Raw genomic sequence first — 15,324 nt, forward strand, 5'->3', positions numbered from 1 at the left:
CCTTGGTCATGTGGTGTCTCCTCTAGCATTAAAAAGGTAGCAAAGAGAGCTGACAACTTCATGCAGGAGAATCTTGGCTCCACAGTTTTTTGCTAGGGGCTTCAAGAATGTGCCTACCTAGGGATGATCCCTGAACTAGAAATCTAAACCAGGAGGAGACACTGGAACACGGTCCAAACCTCCTCCAGGACGTAAGAGGGGAGGAAATGTGAGGGAAGTGTTGCTGTACTTCCTGTGTCTGCTGCTGCAGACATTGTGGGGACACGCTCACCCTTGGTAACCACTCATACGAGGGCAGGCTACTCCTAGATTGGATTCCTCTCTACTGAGCCCCACAAAAGGCAGTCTGGCCTAGGCCTGGCATGGTGGTTCATGCCTATAATCCCAATACTTGGGAAGTGGAGGCAGGAGGATGAGAATCAGGAGTTTGAGGCCTGTTTGGGCTACATGCTTTTGTTTGTTTGTTTGTTTGTTTGTTTGTTTGTTTGAGACAGGGTAGCCCTGCCACGGAATAGCCCTGGCTGTCCTGAAACTCACTGTAGACCAAGCTGACTGGAACTCGGAATCTGCCTGCCTCTGCCACCAGGCCAGCTTGACCCTGCCTTAAAAACAAAAAGGATAGCCATGTTCTGGCACCATGTTTCTTTCAGTCATGTTCACTGAAACTTGAGTGCCTACTTGGTGTTTGTTTTGGGTTTTTGACAGGGTTTCTCTGTGGAACTTTGGCTATCCAGGAACACGTGTTTTGTAGATGAGGCTGGCCTCCAACTAACTGAGATCTGCTTGTCTTTGCCTCCAGAGTGCTGGGGTTAAAGGTGTTTTCCCCCATCAGCTAGTAGCTTTTATTGACTGACATTCTTGTTATTCCATTTAACTTTGCCACCAAATGGGAAAGCTTTTCCTTCCCAAAGCCTCTTTAACACCAACTGTCATGATTTCCACCAGATCAGTTCCATGGTCACCTGACTGCCGCCACCCTCAGGGTCTCCAGTCCTGCGCAGAACCTACCAGGTTAACTTTCCTTCTTGCCGTAGCAGAAGCCTGCAGAGGCTCACCCACAGCATCATGTTTGATGCTTAAATCCCTACAGGGCGACTTTGTTTCTGCTGCCTTGGACTTCTTCCTTCAGTCTGTTGTTTTGTTTTGTTTGTTTTGTTTTGTTTTGTTTTGTTTTGTTTTGTTTTGTTTTGTTTTGTTTTGTTTCGAGACAGGGTTTCTCTGTGTAGCCCTGGCTGTCCTGGAACTCACTCTGCACTTGATGTTAGCCAAAAGGCCGAGAAGCACGCCCAGCCCCTCAGTCTGTTCTTTATCCCTCTGAGAAGGAGAGCAAACAAAAGACTCCATTAGCAAAGGCAGATGCTGCTTTTGTGCCCTCTGCTTTCTACAATCCCCCTTGAAGCTTCTTTGTATCTATTCTAAAGTATATCTTGGTCTTCCGGTTTTTTCTCTTGTGCCCTACATCTACGTCAAAATGGGAAATGGCATTGCTCCTTCAAATGAGACTTTGAGGGGCTAGGCATGATGGTGTATACCTTTAATCCCAGCACTCAGGAGGCAGGGGCAGGAGGCAGATCTCTGAGTTCCAGACCAGCCTGAGGTACATTCAAAATAAGACTTCGTCTCAAAAATAAAATAAAATAAATTTTAAAAGTCATAGGTGGTAGTGGGGTAACTTAGTGAGTAAAGGCCTCTGCTAATCCTGGAGATTTGAGAGTTTGATTCCTGGAACTATATGGCAAGAGAGAATCAACACCCATAATTCATCCTCAGACTTCCATACATGCACCTTGGTCCATGTGCACCCCTGCAATACACACAAAATAAATAAAAGCATAAATGTGTGTGTGTGTGAGAGAGAGAGAGAGAAGGAGAGAGAGCTGATTCCTGTGAAAATACTAGCTGCATGTTGCAATAAGAACAGAAGCTAGGGGGCTGGTGAGATGGCTCAGTGGGTAAGAGCACCCGACTGCTCTTCCGAAGGTCCAGAGTTCCCACATGGTGGCTCACAACCATCTGTAACGAGATCTGGTGCCCTCTCCTGGAGTGTCTGAAGACAGCTACAGTGTACTTACATATAATAAATAAATAAGTCTAAAAAAAAAAAAAAGAACAGAAGCTAACATTAAAATGTCAGTCTGGGGCTGGAGAGGCAGCTCAATGGTTAAGAGCCCTGTCTGTTCTTCCAAAGGTCCTGAGTTCAATTCCCAGCAAACTCAGGGTTGCTCACAACCATCTATACTGGGATCTGATGTCCTCTTCTGCTATGCAGGTCCACATGCAGATAGAGCCCCCACACATAAAATAAATAAATGTAAAACAAAATTGTCAGCCTGGAGCACTGAGGATGACGAAGAGGGCCTGTAACTGGGTATGTGATAACTAAGCTACAGGCTCTGGGCCAGTGACAGCAGGACAGCTGCTCCTCCCCAAAGCCCTTGAGGACTATGTGTAAAGCACTTACACGGTTGATTCTATGGCAGCTAATTCTGACATCCAGGAAGATAAGATTTCATCTAACAAGCTAGGAGACCACCTTAGACCACTCCAAAGACAAGGAGCTAAGTATGTATGGTAACCAAGAAGGTTGGAGCTGTTATCTTTGTGGCTGTGATAGAGGTAACACCATGCCATGGCAAAGGTACAAGCTGATCCTGTAGGTGTGAGATCAGAGACACAAGGATGGAGGGTAGTAAGACTAGCCAAGTGACAAATGGCTGCAGCAGTCAAGGTCAGCAAGAAACCATGTACATACAGGTCAGGGACCAGGAGCAGGACTCCGACGACTCCTACCTGGGTGGGCAACCCAGTATCATCTCCCTGACTGGCCAAGCAGACATGCACAAGAGGATGTTTGTTATCCATTGGCCAACCCAGTGATGTCTATCCCAGAGAGCTAACCACTCTCAAGCGATTACCTCATCTTTTATCCAGTTTCTGTTTCAGCCCTATAAAAATTCCAGACAAGGAAATTCAGTGGCTTTTTCTTCCCTTAGAGCCCCTACCCACTCTTGGGAGTCTCTCGCTTTTCCTCAATTTCTTTCTTTTGTTTTGAATTTTACAATATGTATGGGAGTTTTTTGCCTGCGTGTGTCTGTGTACCACATGAGTGCTCGGGACCCGTGGAGTCGAGAGGACATCAGATCATTTAGAACTGGAATTACAGATAGTTGTGAGCTGCCACGTGGGTCCTCTAGAAGAGCAACGTGTGCTCTTAGCCTCCTATCCATCTCCATTTTTCTGTAACCTTAATAAAGCTTGCTTCTGCTTTGCATTCCCCCACAAGAGTCTGCCACGAGTATCTGACACCACAGGAGCTTGAGCCAAGAATAACTAAGCCAAGAAAGATCCTGTTGTTCTCGAAACACTTCACCAGTTCCACTCACTACGAGTACACTGAAGTCATCATGATCTCAAATCTCCTCTTTCTGGATCTTTTCCAATTGTCTGTTCTCATGCTTGCCTGCCTTCAGCCTGTTTTCAGGACAGTGAACAGAGACCCTCTTAACATTCCTGTGCTCATGTCACTCCTGTGTTCAAAGTCCACCTTGGCTCCCAACTCCCTCAAGATAACAGCCAAGATCCCGTGCTTGGCTCTAGGCTCCTTGACCCCACTAAACGTTGCTACCTCAGAATCTCATTTGTTTGTGCTTTTGCCTATAATACTGTTCTTTGTTGACTGGAGGCACATGCCTTTAATCCCAACACTGGAGACAGAGGCAGGTGAATCTCTGTGAGTTCAAGGCCAGCCTGATCTGCAAAGTGAATTCCAGGCTAGCCAGGGCTACATAGAGGAACATTGTCTCAAAAATCCAAATAATAATGATAATATAATCTTCCTGTAGGCAGTCACATGATCTGTCTTTTCTTTACAAAATCCCACCTCTTTAGAGTTCCCCTGAATATCCCACATTGTCACCCACATCTTCTCATGATCCTTCTCCTGTTCCCCACTGAACCTTATTTTTTTTCTTTTTAATTTCTATTATTTTTAATTTGTGTGTATGTGGGTGTATGTGTGTGCGCGTGTGTGTGTGGAGGGGTGTCTGTGTGCTGATATGAGCAAAGGTGTTAGGTTCCCCTTGAGCTGGAGTTCCAGGTGGCTGATGGCTATGACCTGCTCGATGTGGGGACTGAAAATCAAACCTGGAGTCTCTGGAAGAGTGAATGTGTTTTTTGTTGTTATTGGTTTTGTTTTTTTTTTTTTTAAAGACTTACTTATTTTATATATATATAAGTACACTGTCAGACACACCAGAAGAAGGCATCGGATCCCATTACAGATGGTTGTGAGCCACCATGTGGTTGCTGGGCATTGAACTCAGGACCTCTGGAAGAGCAGGCAGTGCTCTTAACCGCCGAGCCACCTCTCCACACACACTAAAGTTACAACTGTACAGTGTTGCCATTTCACTCACTTGTATTTTCTTATCTCTCCTCCCCACGCCCTGAGAAGAGGGAACAGGGTGTTCCTTGTATATCCCCATCGGCTTAGAGGCACATTGTAAGAGCTTGTTGAACTGAATGAAGGTTCAGTGGCTGAAAGTAACTCGCCGTGTGTAGAAACCAGTGTAGCCAAGCCCAGTAAGATAGGGCCTGGGAACATTAGAATTCAACACAGCAAAAGTCCGAGTCAGGCTTTCAGGAGCTGTGTGGTCCACAAGAGATAGTATGAGTTCTGCTTTGCCCCAGCTGTCAGGATGGGCTCGGGAGTCATGTGGTGGCCCATATAGTTGATCTCAGTGCTTGACAGAAGCAGGCAGATCTCTGTGAGTTTGAGGCCAGCCTGGTCTACAGAGCAAGTTCAAAGAAAGCCAGGGCTACACAGAGAAACTGTCTCAAAAATTTTAAAAAAAGAAAGAAAGAAAGAGAGAAAGAGAGAGAGAGAGAGAGAGAGAGAGGGAGGGAGGGAGGGAGGGAGGGAGGGGACTGGAGAGATGGCTCAGCAGCGGTTAGGAGCACCGACTGCTCTTCCAAAGGTCCTGAGTTCAAATCCCAGCAACCACATAGTGGCTCACAATCATCCATCTAACACCCTCTTCTGGAGTGTCTGAAGACAGCTACAGTGTACTTACGTATAATAAATAAATTAATTAAAGAAAGAAAGAAAGGAAGGAAGGAAGGAAGGAAGGAAGGAAGGAAGGAGATAAAAAAGAAAAAGAAAAAAAAAGCTAGGCCTTAGGCCAGGTTCCTCAATCCCTGTGGTGTTATGTTTCAGTGTATGTGTATGTATGCATGTATGTGTGTGTGTGTGTGTTTGTGCACGCCTGTGTATATTTTGTGTTCCACATTCATGCAAGATCCTGAGGAAGTCAGAAAAGAGCATCAGATTCCCAGCAGCTAGAGTTACAGATGGTGGTGCGAAGCCTCGGAGAAGGCAAACCTGGGTCCTCGGCAAAGGACCGGTGGGTGCTCCTGACAACCGCGCCGCCTCTCTGCCTGGGTTTTGGTTTTGTTTCCTTGAGACAGGGTCTCACTATGTAGCTCTGGCTGTCCTGGAACTAACCATGTAGACAAGGCTGGCCTTGAACTCACAGAGGTCTATTTGCCTCCTTACTGCTGGGATTAAAGAACATGTCACCACACCCTGCTTGCTGTGTTTGTTTGTTTGTTTTATTTTTTTGAGACAAGAGCTCAACTAGCCCAAGCTGAAATCGCTATCCAGCCCAGGCTGGCCCTGAACTCTGGCAGTCTTCCTGCCTCAGCCTCCCTCTCAGTGCTGGGGTTATATGTATGAGTCACTATACTCAGCCTCTCAATCACTTGTGGCCATAGCCATGTATGTTGTAAATATAAGGCAACTAAATGTGACAAATACTGTACTTAATTTAGCTGGAAGCCAGACGGACTGGGAAAAGTCCACCCTTCTCTACTCCGAGCTCCAGACTGAAGGGATAAATGTCAGATCAGTTACCACAGCACTAAGTCTTTTGTTTTGTTTTTGTTTTTTTGAGACAGGGTTTCTCTGTGTAGCCCTGGCTGTCCTGGAACTCACTCTGTAGACCAGAACCTTGAACTCAGAAATCCACCTGCCTCTGCCTCTGCCTCCCAAGTGCTGGGACTAAAGGCGTGCGCCACCACTGCCCGGCTAGAACTAAGTCTTAACATCAGAGCCTAAGTGAGGCGTGGTGGTGCATGCTTTTAGTCCAGGAACTCGAGGCAGAGGCAAGTAAATTGCTAAATTTGGGGCCAACCTGGTCTACAGAGCAAGTTTCAGGACATCCAGGGCTACACAGAGAAACCTGTCTCAAAAAAAAAAAAACAAGCAAATAAAAAAAACAAACAAGCAAATTTAAAAACAAACAAACAAAAAAAACAAGCAAAAAAAAAAAGAATGAAAGAAAGGAAAGAAGAAATTAAGAGAAAAGGAATATGTGCTTTCTTTGAATTCTTAGGTTTTTGAGCTAGACCTCAGGATAGCCCAGGCTACTGTGCAACCCTGAAGAGAAGGCTGTCCTTCAACTCCTGTCCTTCCTCCCAAGTACTGAGGCTACAGGGCTGCACACACCTTTATTTTTTGTTTTGTTCTTGGCTTTGTTTGCTTGGTTTTGAAACAGGGTCTCACTATACAGTTCTGGCTAGCCTGAAACTCACTGTGTAGACCATCATGGCCTCAGACTCACAGGATTCGTGGGACTCTGGCTTCAGAGTACTTGGATCAAAGGTTGTTTTTTGTTGTTGTTGTTGCTGTCGTTTCCCTTCCTTGCAGTACTGAGCTGAGCCCAGGGCCTTGTATGTGTGTACATATGTATATATGTGTATATGTGTATATGTATATATACACATATATGCCAGTCAGGCTTTCTACGACTGAGCTACATTTCCACATTTCCAGTCCAGTTTTTACTTTTTTTTTTTTTTTTTTTTTTTGAGACAGGATTTCACTATCTCTCCCTAACTGGTCTGTAGCCCAGGCCAGTCTCAAACTCCAAGATATCCTCCACCCGCTCATGAGACCCCCGCTTCCCCAAGAGACCACCAGGGCCCCCAATTCTGATGCAAGTACATGTGAGAGTCTTTATTCAAGCTCGAGCTTGGGCTACAAACCTTCCTGATGGAACAGGAAGGAGAGTGACCCCAGCTCTAGGTGAAGGGGTTTATAAAGGAAAAAAACCCTGCAAGCAGGGGTTTCTTAGCCCTGGCATTACATGAAAGGGTAAAGGAATGTTGGCCTCTCAATGCTGGGCGGGGGTGGGGTGGGGGGGGCATGTCGCTTCAAAGACAACAGGCAGTAGCTTTTCCCAAGTACAGCAGCTTAAAATAGAGTTTATTCTGCTACCTCAGTCCCTTCAAGAGGTGTGCACACCACTCCTGGCCTGTTTTGTTTTTTGCTTAGAGCTAGTGTTTAAATTGTCTAGGCTGGCTTTGAACCTGCCTCCCTTCCAAGTAGCAGCTGAGATTAGAGTTTGTAGTTACAGCTCCCTTGGCTGTTTTTCTTTCTTGTTGAATAAAAGGCCACCTCACACAGTTTCTTGCACTTAGCACAGCACAGACCCTTACTGGGCACAAAATCGGGTTGGTGAAATTTAGGAGTAAGGACAGGTCCTCTGCTCAGGCTAGGTACCTTCTCTTACATCTCTGTATCACAAACAGCACCAAAGACATCTGCCCTTCACATGACCTCGGCTCCTAAAAGATACTTTGTCAGTTGTTTGCCAGGGAAAAGACTGGATTTTCTCTCTGTTTATTGGTCAGCTTTGCACCTTGGAGAAGTTCTTGTTACTACCCGAGAACGAGAGCCCATTGGCCAGAACACCTCACAATGCCTTGGTAGCGCTCAGAATTCTCGTGATTGGCTGGCGACTATTCTCCAAGAGCCTATGGCCTGGAACTGAGTTTTGCTGCCTGGCTCCAGGAGTCTTTGAGTTCCTTCTGGCGCGGCTCCTCATTGGCTGTCGGTGGTACAAAGCCTTGGAGAGTGTGCACCTGGTCCCGCTGGAGGGCGACAGGATCTAGAGCAAGGTCCAGAAACTCGACGACGACGGTGGTGGTGGCGGTGGCGGTGGCTGTGGCAGCGGCGGCAGCAGAGTCGAAGAAGGCCTCTTGACCAGAAGAGGACTCAGTCTTCTTTGAAGATCTGTTCTGTGTCTCTGCCCGGGTTTCTCTTGGAGCTCCGCATCTCTGCCTGGACAGAATCCTGAAGGTACGTCTCATGTACATGCGCGTTGTGCAGACCTTTTTAGGGATGGCCAAAAGAGGGGTGCCTAGCTCCTGTGTCTCTGGTTATCTCCTAATTCAATTGTATAGTCGGTCATTTTACTAATTGGGCTTTTTGCATCCATATCTACCACACCCCCGTCCAAATTCCTACTCTTCAATGGTTCTGGAAATCTCGTATTCTCAAGAATTCGGATTGAGATCCAAACGGGATTGGTGCAGAGAGGGTGAACCCCGGAGCAAAGATGTTCTACTATCCTAATGTGCTTCAGCGCCACACAGGCTGCTTCGCCACCATCTGGTGAGCACAGGGCTGATGGCTATGCCAGGAGCCTGATAGTGGGATCTCCCCTTGACAAGCCTTTCCTGTCCCCACCCCTCCAGGCTGGCAGCAACCCGAGGCAGCCGTTTGGTGAAGCGTGAATACCTAAATGTGAATGTGGTAAAGACCTGGTAAGATCCAGAAAAGAGGGAGGAATCGCTGGTGTGGGGCTTCTGGTTTTTGAGTGTTGCATTGATCAGGTTTTCTTGTTCTCCCAGCGAGGAAATCCTCAATTATGTGCTGGTAAGAGTGCAACCTCCGGTGGCCGGGCTGCCCCGCCCCCGCTTCTCCCTCTATCTCTCCGCCCAGCTTCAGATTGGTGTGATAAGGGTCTACTTTCAACAGTGCCAGTACCTTGTGGGTAAGGCTAGAGACTCCAGAGGTGGGCTAGAGTTGAAGGAGCCATGACTAGGTTGATTATTTTACCGTTCTCACCCACAGAAGACATCCAGCATATCCTGGAGCACCTACATCGTGCCCAGCTGCGGATTCGCATTGATATGGAGGAGGCTGACCTGTGAGGCCCTGGGACTGAAGCCATCTATACCAAGCTGTTTGGCCTCATGCATTGTGTGTGTGTGTGTGTGTGTGAGAGAGAGAGAGAGAGAGAGAGAGAGTAAGAGAGAGAGTAGGGGTAGGGGAGCAGGAAGGGGGTAGGGAGAGAGGGCACTGTATGCATGTGGAGGTCAGAGAACAGCCAATAAAGTGGGCTCTCTTCCTTATGCTAGTTCAAATTCAGGGATGAAATTAGGGACTGTGGGGTTTGGTGGCATCACCTTTACCAGCCGAGCCATCCCACTCACCCTCAGTCTCTCTCCTTTACATCCCTTGTTCTCTCCCAGACCTAGCTTGCTTCTTCCCAACTGCCTGGCTATGATGGAGACGCTGGAAGATGCCCCAGAACCCTTTTTTGGGAAGATGTCTGTGGATCCTAGACTCCCCAGTCCTTTTGATATTCCTCAGGTAGGGTTCACTCCCTTAGGACCCCTCAGAAATCACGAGATAACAGCACAGGAGGAGGAGTTCGTTGGTGTTCCTGTCAGTCTGGGGCTGAGATTTAGGAATGGGACATTGCCATGGGTTTCCATAACGGACCGTGGAACAAGGGGGTTGCTGGGTGCAAGCAAGCAGAGCCCCAGATCCTGCTTACGTAGGGCCAACCTGATAGGATGGTGTCCTCACCGGAGGTGTTCTTCCCACCCCCCCACCCCCCGGTTCCCACCACCGAGACCCTACTCTCAGGCTTCACCTGGTTATGTTGGCTTTTCTTCCCTGTCTCCTCCCATCTCCCACAACTTAGATTACATTACTCCAGCCCCCATTTCCCATCTAAGCAGCTGGTCCTGAACGCAGACAGTAACGGCATCCGGGGATCCCTCGGTACCTGGGTTTAGGGGTTCTCATCCCTACTCTACCCTCTTCTCTAGACACCTTAGCGCCCAAACCCCAGCCCATTGTACATGTCCCAAAGGTGCCACATTTACTTTTTTTGCTTGTGACAGTGAGCATCCCAACAGTGTAAGAGTGGCCAGTCATTCTCTGCTAGTCAGGTTCTACTTGTCCTTCCAGACTTAGCTCAGATGCCACCCTTTCCATGAAATCATCCCACTTGAAGCCAAAAGTAAATGACGCTTGGAATCTGAACGCTTTGCTAAGGCTGCTTTTCATAGATCTATTAGAATTGTACACAAATTTGTCTCCACCACCAACTACCCATGACAACACAAATTGACAAGGCTAATTTGGGGGTGAGCTTAGGGCTGGGACAGGAGGGACACTAGGTGGTGGTGGCCTCTGACATACTGTTGTCAAATGGCACAAACATCTGTGGGCTGGAGGGGTAGCTCACTGGTAGAGTATTTGCTTAACATGTACAAGGCCCTAGATTTGATTCCCCAAACACACTCACACACACAGACACACTACACACATACACACTCACACTGGATGTGGTGATGTAAGCTAAAATAAGAATTCAAGAGTCTCAAGGAGGGCTGGAGAGATGGCTCAGTGGTTAAGAATGCTGGTGGCTCTTCCAGAGATCCTGAGTTCAATTCCCAGCAATCACATGGTGACTTACATGCAGATAGAACACTCGTATATATAAAATCAATAGATAAATCTTTTTTTAAAAGTCTCATGGAAGAGAGCTGTCAAGTGTAAGCAGGAAAGGACTGGAGCTATGGCTCAGTGGTTATAAGTGTGTCCAGCTCTTGCATAGGACAGGACTTCACTACCAGCCTTCAGCCACCTATAACTCCAGCTCTGGGGATACAACATCTATTGCCCTCTTCTGACCTCCAAAGGTGCATACAAACATACATAAAATATTTTAAAACAATTTTTAGGCCAACCTGGGCTACACAATAAGACCTGTCTCAAAAACAAATAAATAGATGAAGAAAGCTAAAATTCCAAGATAAAAAAATAGAGATACTGCCAGCTATAGGTGTCCAGTGTGCACTGAGTGTGTGAAGAGAGGACACAGAGGACTGAAGATGAGACCCATCTTTTGTTCCCAATTTCTTCCCAAAGATTCGACACCTTTTAGAGGCTGCAACCCCGGAAAAAGCTCGTAAGGAGACCCTTCCTGAAGCCACGCCAGACTCCAGGAAGCCTGGTTAGCAGAGAGAACCTTGCTGTAAAAGGGCGCAGAATCCCCAAGGGCTGAAAAAATACCACTTTAAAAAAAAAAAAGCCAGGCCCAGTTGGCCCCAGTGATGCACACCTGTAATCCCATTTCCTTGAGAAGCTGAGATGGGAAAACTGCAAGTACAATACATGTGTGTCTTAAATACTGAGTTCAAAGCCAGCTAGGACTGGTTAAGGAGATCATTTTGGCATTTACTTTAAAAAACGGGGGGAGGGGGTGCTGGAGAGATGGCTCAGTGGTTAAGAGCACTGACTGCTCTTCCAAAGGTCCTGAGTTCAAATCCCAGCAACTACATGGTGGCTCACAACCACCCATAGTGAGATCTGATGCCCCCTTCTGGTACCTCTGAAGTCAGTTACAATGTACTTAAGATATAATAATAAATAAATCTTAGCTGGGCAGTGGTGGCACACACCTTTGATCCCAGCACTTGGGAGGCAGAGGCAGGCTTATCGGAGTTTGAGGCCAGCCTGGTCTACAGAATGAGTTCCAAGATAGCCAGGGTTATACAGTGAGACCCTGTCTCAAAAACAAACAAAAAAGAAAAGCACTTGGGATATTTGCTCGTAACTTGCCTGGGTCTGGCTCTTAGGCTCCAAAGTCCATGTTTTTGCCCCAACAACTTAGAAGCAGTAGACCCGGTATGACTTTCCTACCCTTCCAGACAGGACCTTGGCCACCGTGCAGTCCCCTGAGGTCATCACCTTACAGGAGGCAGAGCCCATCCGCATGCTGCAGATTGAGGTGAGTTCCCCCATCCAGTCTCACTGCATCCCTGTGCTTCTGCCCGCCTTTCCATGTCCCCACTCTGTCCCCATAGACCCAGGGGCCTTCCTCAGGCTCAGACTCCAAAAATCCACTCTTCCCCTCTCCGTAGGGAGAGCAGGATCTCCCAGAGATCAGTCGAGGAGACTTAGAACTGCTGATCGCAGAGAAAGATGACGCCATCTTGCTAGAAGAACGTCAGAGAGGCAGGCTTCTCCGACAGCGGAGAGCTTCACTACCACTGGATGGTCAGATTCCTGTACAGCCAACCTGGGAATGGACAGTGTCCTGTCCTCCTCTCTCCTAACTGTTCTGATCTTCTCTCTGCAGAATCCAGGGAAGAACCCCGGGCCCTGGAAGGTGCTGGTTTGGTCTCCCCACTCTCACCTCCAGCTCCTGCGCAGTAAGAGCAGGAATCCCTGTACCAGGCAAGGGGTCACTGCTGGGAAGGGTTTCCTTATCTGCCTGTTTCCCCTCAGGGTTGAAGGGATACAAGAAGCACTACCAGGCCAGGTCTTCCCTCCTGAGGTACAGAAGATGACAGGCTGGGAGCCTGGGGCCCTACTCACTGGTAAGTGTCCATCACTGGGTCCTTTAAGAGCACTTGCACAGTAGGAGAGACAAAAGCCTGTACCCTCCACCTTCTGAGGGAGACACTGGGTGGCTTCTTGTACTGGTAGCTGTAAGAGTGAAGACTAGTCTACTGTGGAGCTTGTGTCTGTAGCCCAATCACTTGCAGAAGCTGGGGTTGAGGCAGGATAGCCATAAACTCGAAGCCAGCTTAGGCTATAGGGCCAAACCTTGTCTTTAAAAAAAAAAAAAGTGAGAGGGCTTATGGGTATTGTTGCAGAGGTGACCCCACCTCAGGAGCTGCGGCTGCCTGCCCCACCCAGCACAGAGGTGAGTAGGTCCTTCTCCACGCTGTCTTTTTACTTTCCCTGACGACATCCTTGTCCCTAAGCCCAGGCCCATTACTAGTGTACAGTGAGGATTTTGCTTCTATCAATAAAAGATACCCCTTTCCATACCTCACGGTGTGGCCTGGCCTCACTTCCCAATCGGTGTAAGCTGGAGTAAGGACCTTACCCAGGCTTCTTCCCCAGACAACTGAGAAGGGGCAGTGTGGGCTACTGGGAAAGGATGTCTACTGGGAAAGGGGAGAATAGCCTGACTTTTGCCTCCCCTCCAACTCTCCTGAAGAGGCTCCCGTCTCTTCAGAGGCCACTTCCCCGCCGACACCGGCGGCGCCAGTTATTATTCTGGGACAAGGAGACCCAGATCTCTCGGGAGAAGTTTGAGGAACAACTGCAGACTGGGGCTCACTGCTGGGAGTATGTGAGTACAGCCCAGGCCACCCTAGGGAATAGAGGGATGCAGGTCTGGCTGGACTTCTGAACTAAGAATGATGGGAACCTGACAAAAAGGCCCTATTTCCTAGATGTGAGGGTGAGGGACTGCTTATACAGACACCAGGCTAGCAGCTGGTTTAGCCTCAAGCACTATACTGAGCCTGAACACAGGGGCAGGGGCCCTGGGAACTAAGGATAGCAAAGGAGGGGCAGGAAGAAGGGGCTTGCTCATAAAAGGGCCAATGGCTTCCACCGTCTTGCAGCCAGCGGCCCAGCCCCCCAAGAGGATGCTCACACGCCCAGCGGAGCTCTTCAGAACCCCAACTCTTTGTAAGAATGGTGAAAACTGGAGCAGGTGGGAGCTGCAGAACCTGGGGACTTCAGTTTTATGATTGAAACCCATTTCCTCTGTTGTCAGCTGGCTGGCTACCCCCAGAACTACTAGGTTTATGGACACACTGTGCCCAGGTCCCCCAAAGAATGCTCAGACAAAGGCCACAGCTGGAGACTGAAGAGATGGTGGAGGAAGAGAGAGCAGCAGATGAGGAAGAAAGGAGAAAGACTGAAGCTCTGAGCGAGATCGAGGTAATGTCTCCACTGTGTCCCCTACCGCCCCCCAGCCCTGGCGAGCTCCGACTTCCTCCTCATGCACACCACGCTGAGATCCCGACGCTTGGTGCTTGGGCCTCAGCTCTTGCTCTCCCGCCTGCAGGTTCTGAGGGAGGCCCAGGAGCCCAGTGGTCCCCTCATGCTGTCTTCAGGTAAGCACTTGGACAGGAGGGGAGAATGGAGACAGTCCTAACCAGTCTCAGGCAGCTAGCGCCCCAGCTTCTGAGGCCATGTCTGACAGCGAGGGAGCATGCAGAACATGAAAGCATAGATTTGATTTTCCAGCACTCCCGCTTTGTACACGTCTAAACTAGGCTCCAGATCATGAGGGAGGCAAATGCCTCACCACTGAACTATACCCCTAGTCTGGCTACAAGGCCCCTCAATTCCTCAGAGTCAAGCAGGCTCCCTCAGTGCTCTTTCCCTCAACAGAGCTCTCCCTAGAAGCAGCAGAAGATGAAAAGTCTCGTACTAGCCTCATCCCCCCAGAATGGTGGTAAGCATCCTGGTGGCGCAAGCGCACAGCCTAGTGGTCCTAGTGGCCTTTGTCACTGTCATGACTACCTGCCCCCCTCCCTGATTCCTTTGGTTTCCTAGGGCCTGGTCTGAGGAGGGGCAGCCCGAGCCCCCTGCACTGCCCATGCTGCCTGAACTTCCTGAAGTGCCCATGGAGATGCCCCCAAGGCCTGAACTCTCTTCAGAGGCTGTGCTTAGGTATCTGAGAGGCTTCTCTCTAGGGGTGGGACCAGGCTGTTATCCCAGCTGACAACCCTCCATTCCTGCAGGGCAGTAACACTGAAACTACAGGCCAACAGGGAGCTTGACTTCAGCAGCCTGGTGCCCCCTCTCAGCCCCCGAAAGTTGGCTTCTCGGGTCTTCTATCTGCTCTTGGGTGAGTGGGTACAAGAAATCAGGGGCAGGCAGGTAGGCAGACCAGCGGCTACTACAGCACACTCTAGATACTGAGGTGAGCTGCCTTCTTTTCTGACCAGTGCTGTCCACACAGAAGATCCTTCTTGTGGAACAACAGAAGCCATATGGGCCCCTCCTGATTCGTCCTGGACCCAAATTTCCCTGAGCAAGTTCATTAAACCATATCCTGCCTCACTGGACTTTGCCTTTTTTTTTTTTTTTTTTAATTTTAAATTATGTGTGTGTGCCAGCCAGATGTGCAAGGGAATGAGGGAATTAAACCTCTGGAGCTCAAGGCTGTCTGAGCCGTCCAGTGGGGGTGGAGTGCACCCTGACTTATGCAGGGACAGTATGTCCTCAGTGCAGTGCCACCCCAGCCCCTTCCTTCCCGGTCTCAGTTCTGAACACATACCTCTAGCCTTTGTGCAGAGAGCAAGTGTCCAAGCAGAAGACAGGCCACCTGTCTTATAGTATGATGTCACAGCTCTGCTTTCTTATAGTATGATGTCACAGCTCTGCTTTCTTATAGTATGATGCCACAGCTCTGCTTCCTTATAGTA

At 48.7% G+C, this 15,324-nt stretch overlaps 1 protein-coding gene across 2 annotated transcripts; it reads left to right on the plus strand.

Annotated features, from left to right (window-relative positions):
* The first annotated feature begins 8,076 nt into the window (after window positions 1-8,076).
* On the plus strand, window positions 8,077-14,949 carry Rec8 (REC8 meiotic recombination protein). 2 transcript variants are annotated; one of them, XM_021181492.1, is made up of 20 exons: window positions 8,077-8,140; window positions 8,343-8,455; window positions 8,539-8,607; window positions 8,695-8,837; window positions 8,918-8,993; window positions 9,319-9,439; window positions 11,012-11,096; window positions 11,794-11,873; window positions 12,007-12,142; window positions 12,225-12,297; window positions 12,374-12,465; window positions 12,745-12,794; window positions 13,095-13,229; window positions 13,507-13,573; window positions 13,662-13,828; window positions 13,956-14,004; window positions 14,285-14,348; window positions 14,450-14,566; window positions 14,638-14,744; window positions 14,845-14,949. In XM_021181492.1, exons 2-20 carry the CDS (start codon window positions 8,400-8,402, stop codon window positions 14,928-14,930), a joined length of 1,773 nt encoding a protein of 590 aa, XP_021037151.1. In that variant the 5' UTR covers window positions 8,077-8,140; window positions 8,343-8,399; the 3' UTR covers window positions 14,931-14,949. The 2 variants fall into 2 exon arrangements, with proteins under 2 accessions (XP_021037151.1, XP_021037152.1); XM_021181493.1 differs by having other exon boundaries at window positions 13,113-13,229.
* Window positions 14,950-15,324: the final 375 nt, after the last annotated feature.

The sequence above is a fragment of the Mus caroli genome, chromosome 14 (assembly GCF_900094665.2).
Source record: "Mus caroli chromosome 14, CAROLI_EIJ_v1.1, whole genome shotgun sequence".
In the NCBI taxonomy this organism is placed as follows: Eukaryota; Metazoa; Chordata; class Mammalia; order Rodentia; family Muridae; genus Mus; species Mus caroli.

Bases quoted from the DNA above. Each gene is read 5' to 3' on its own strand.
- Rec8 (XM_021181492.1), top strand. From the start codon at position 8,400: ATGTTCTACTATCCTAATGTGCTTCAGCGCCACACAGGCTGCTTCGCC. The intron at 13,574-13,661 runs GTAAGAATGGTG...CTCTGTTGTCAG, and splicing joins CTTCAGAACCCCAACTCTTT to CTGGCTGGCTACCCCCAGAA. The intron at 13,829-13,955 runs GTAATGTCTCCA...TCCCGCCTGCAG, and splicing joins AAGCTCTGAGCGAGATCGAG to GTTCTGAGGGAGGCCCAGGA.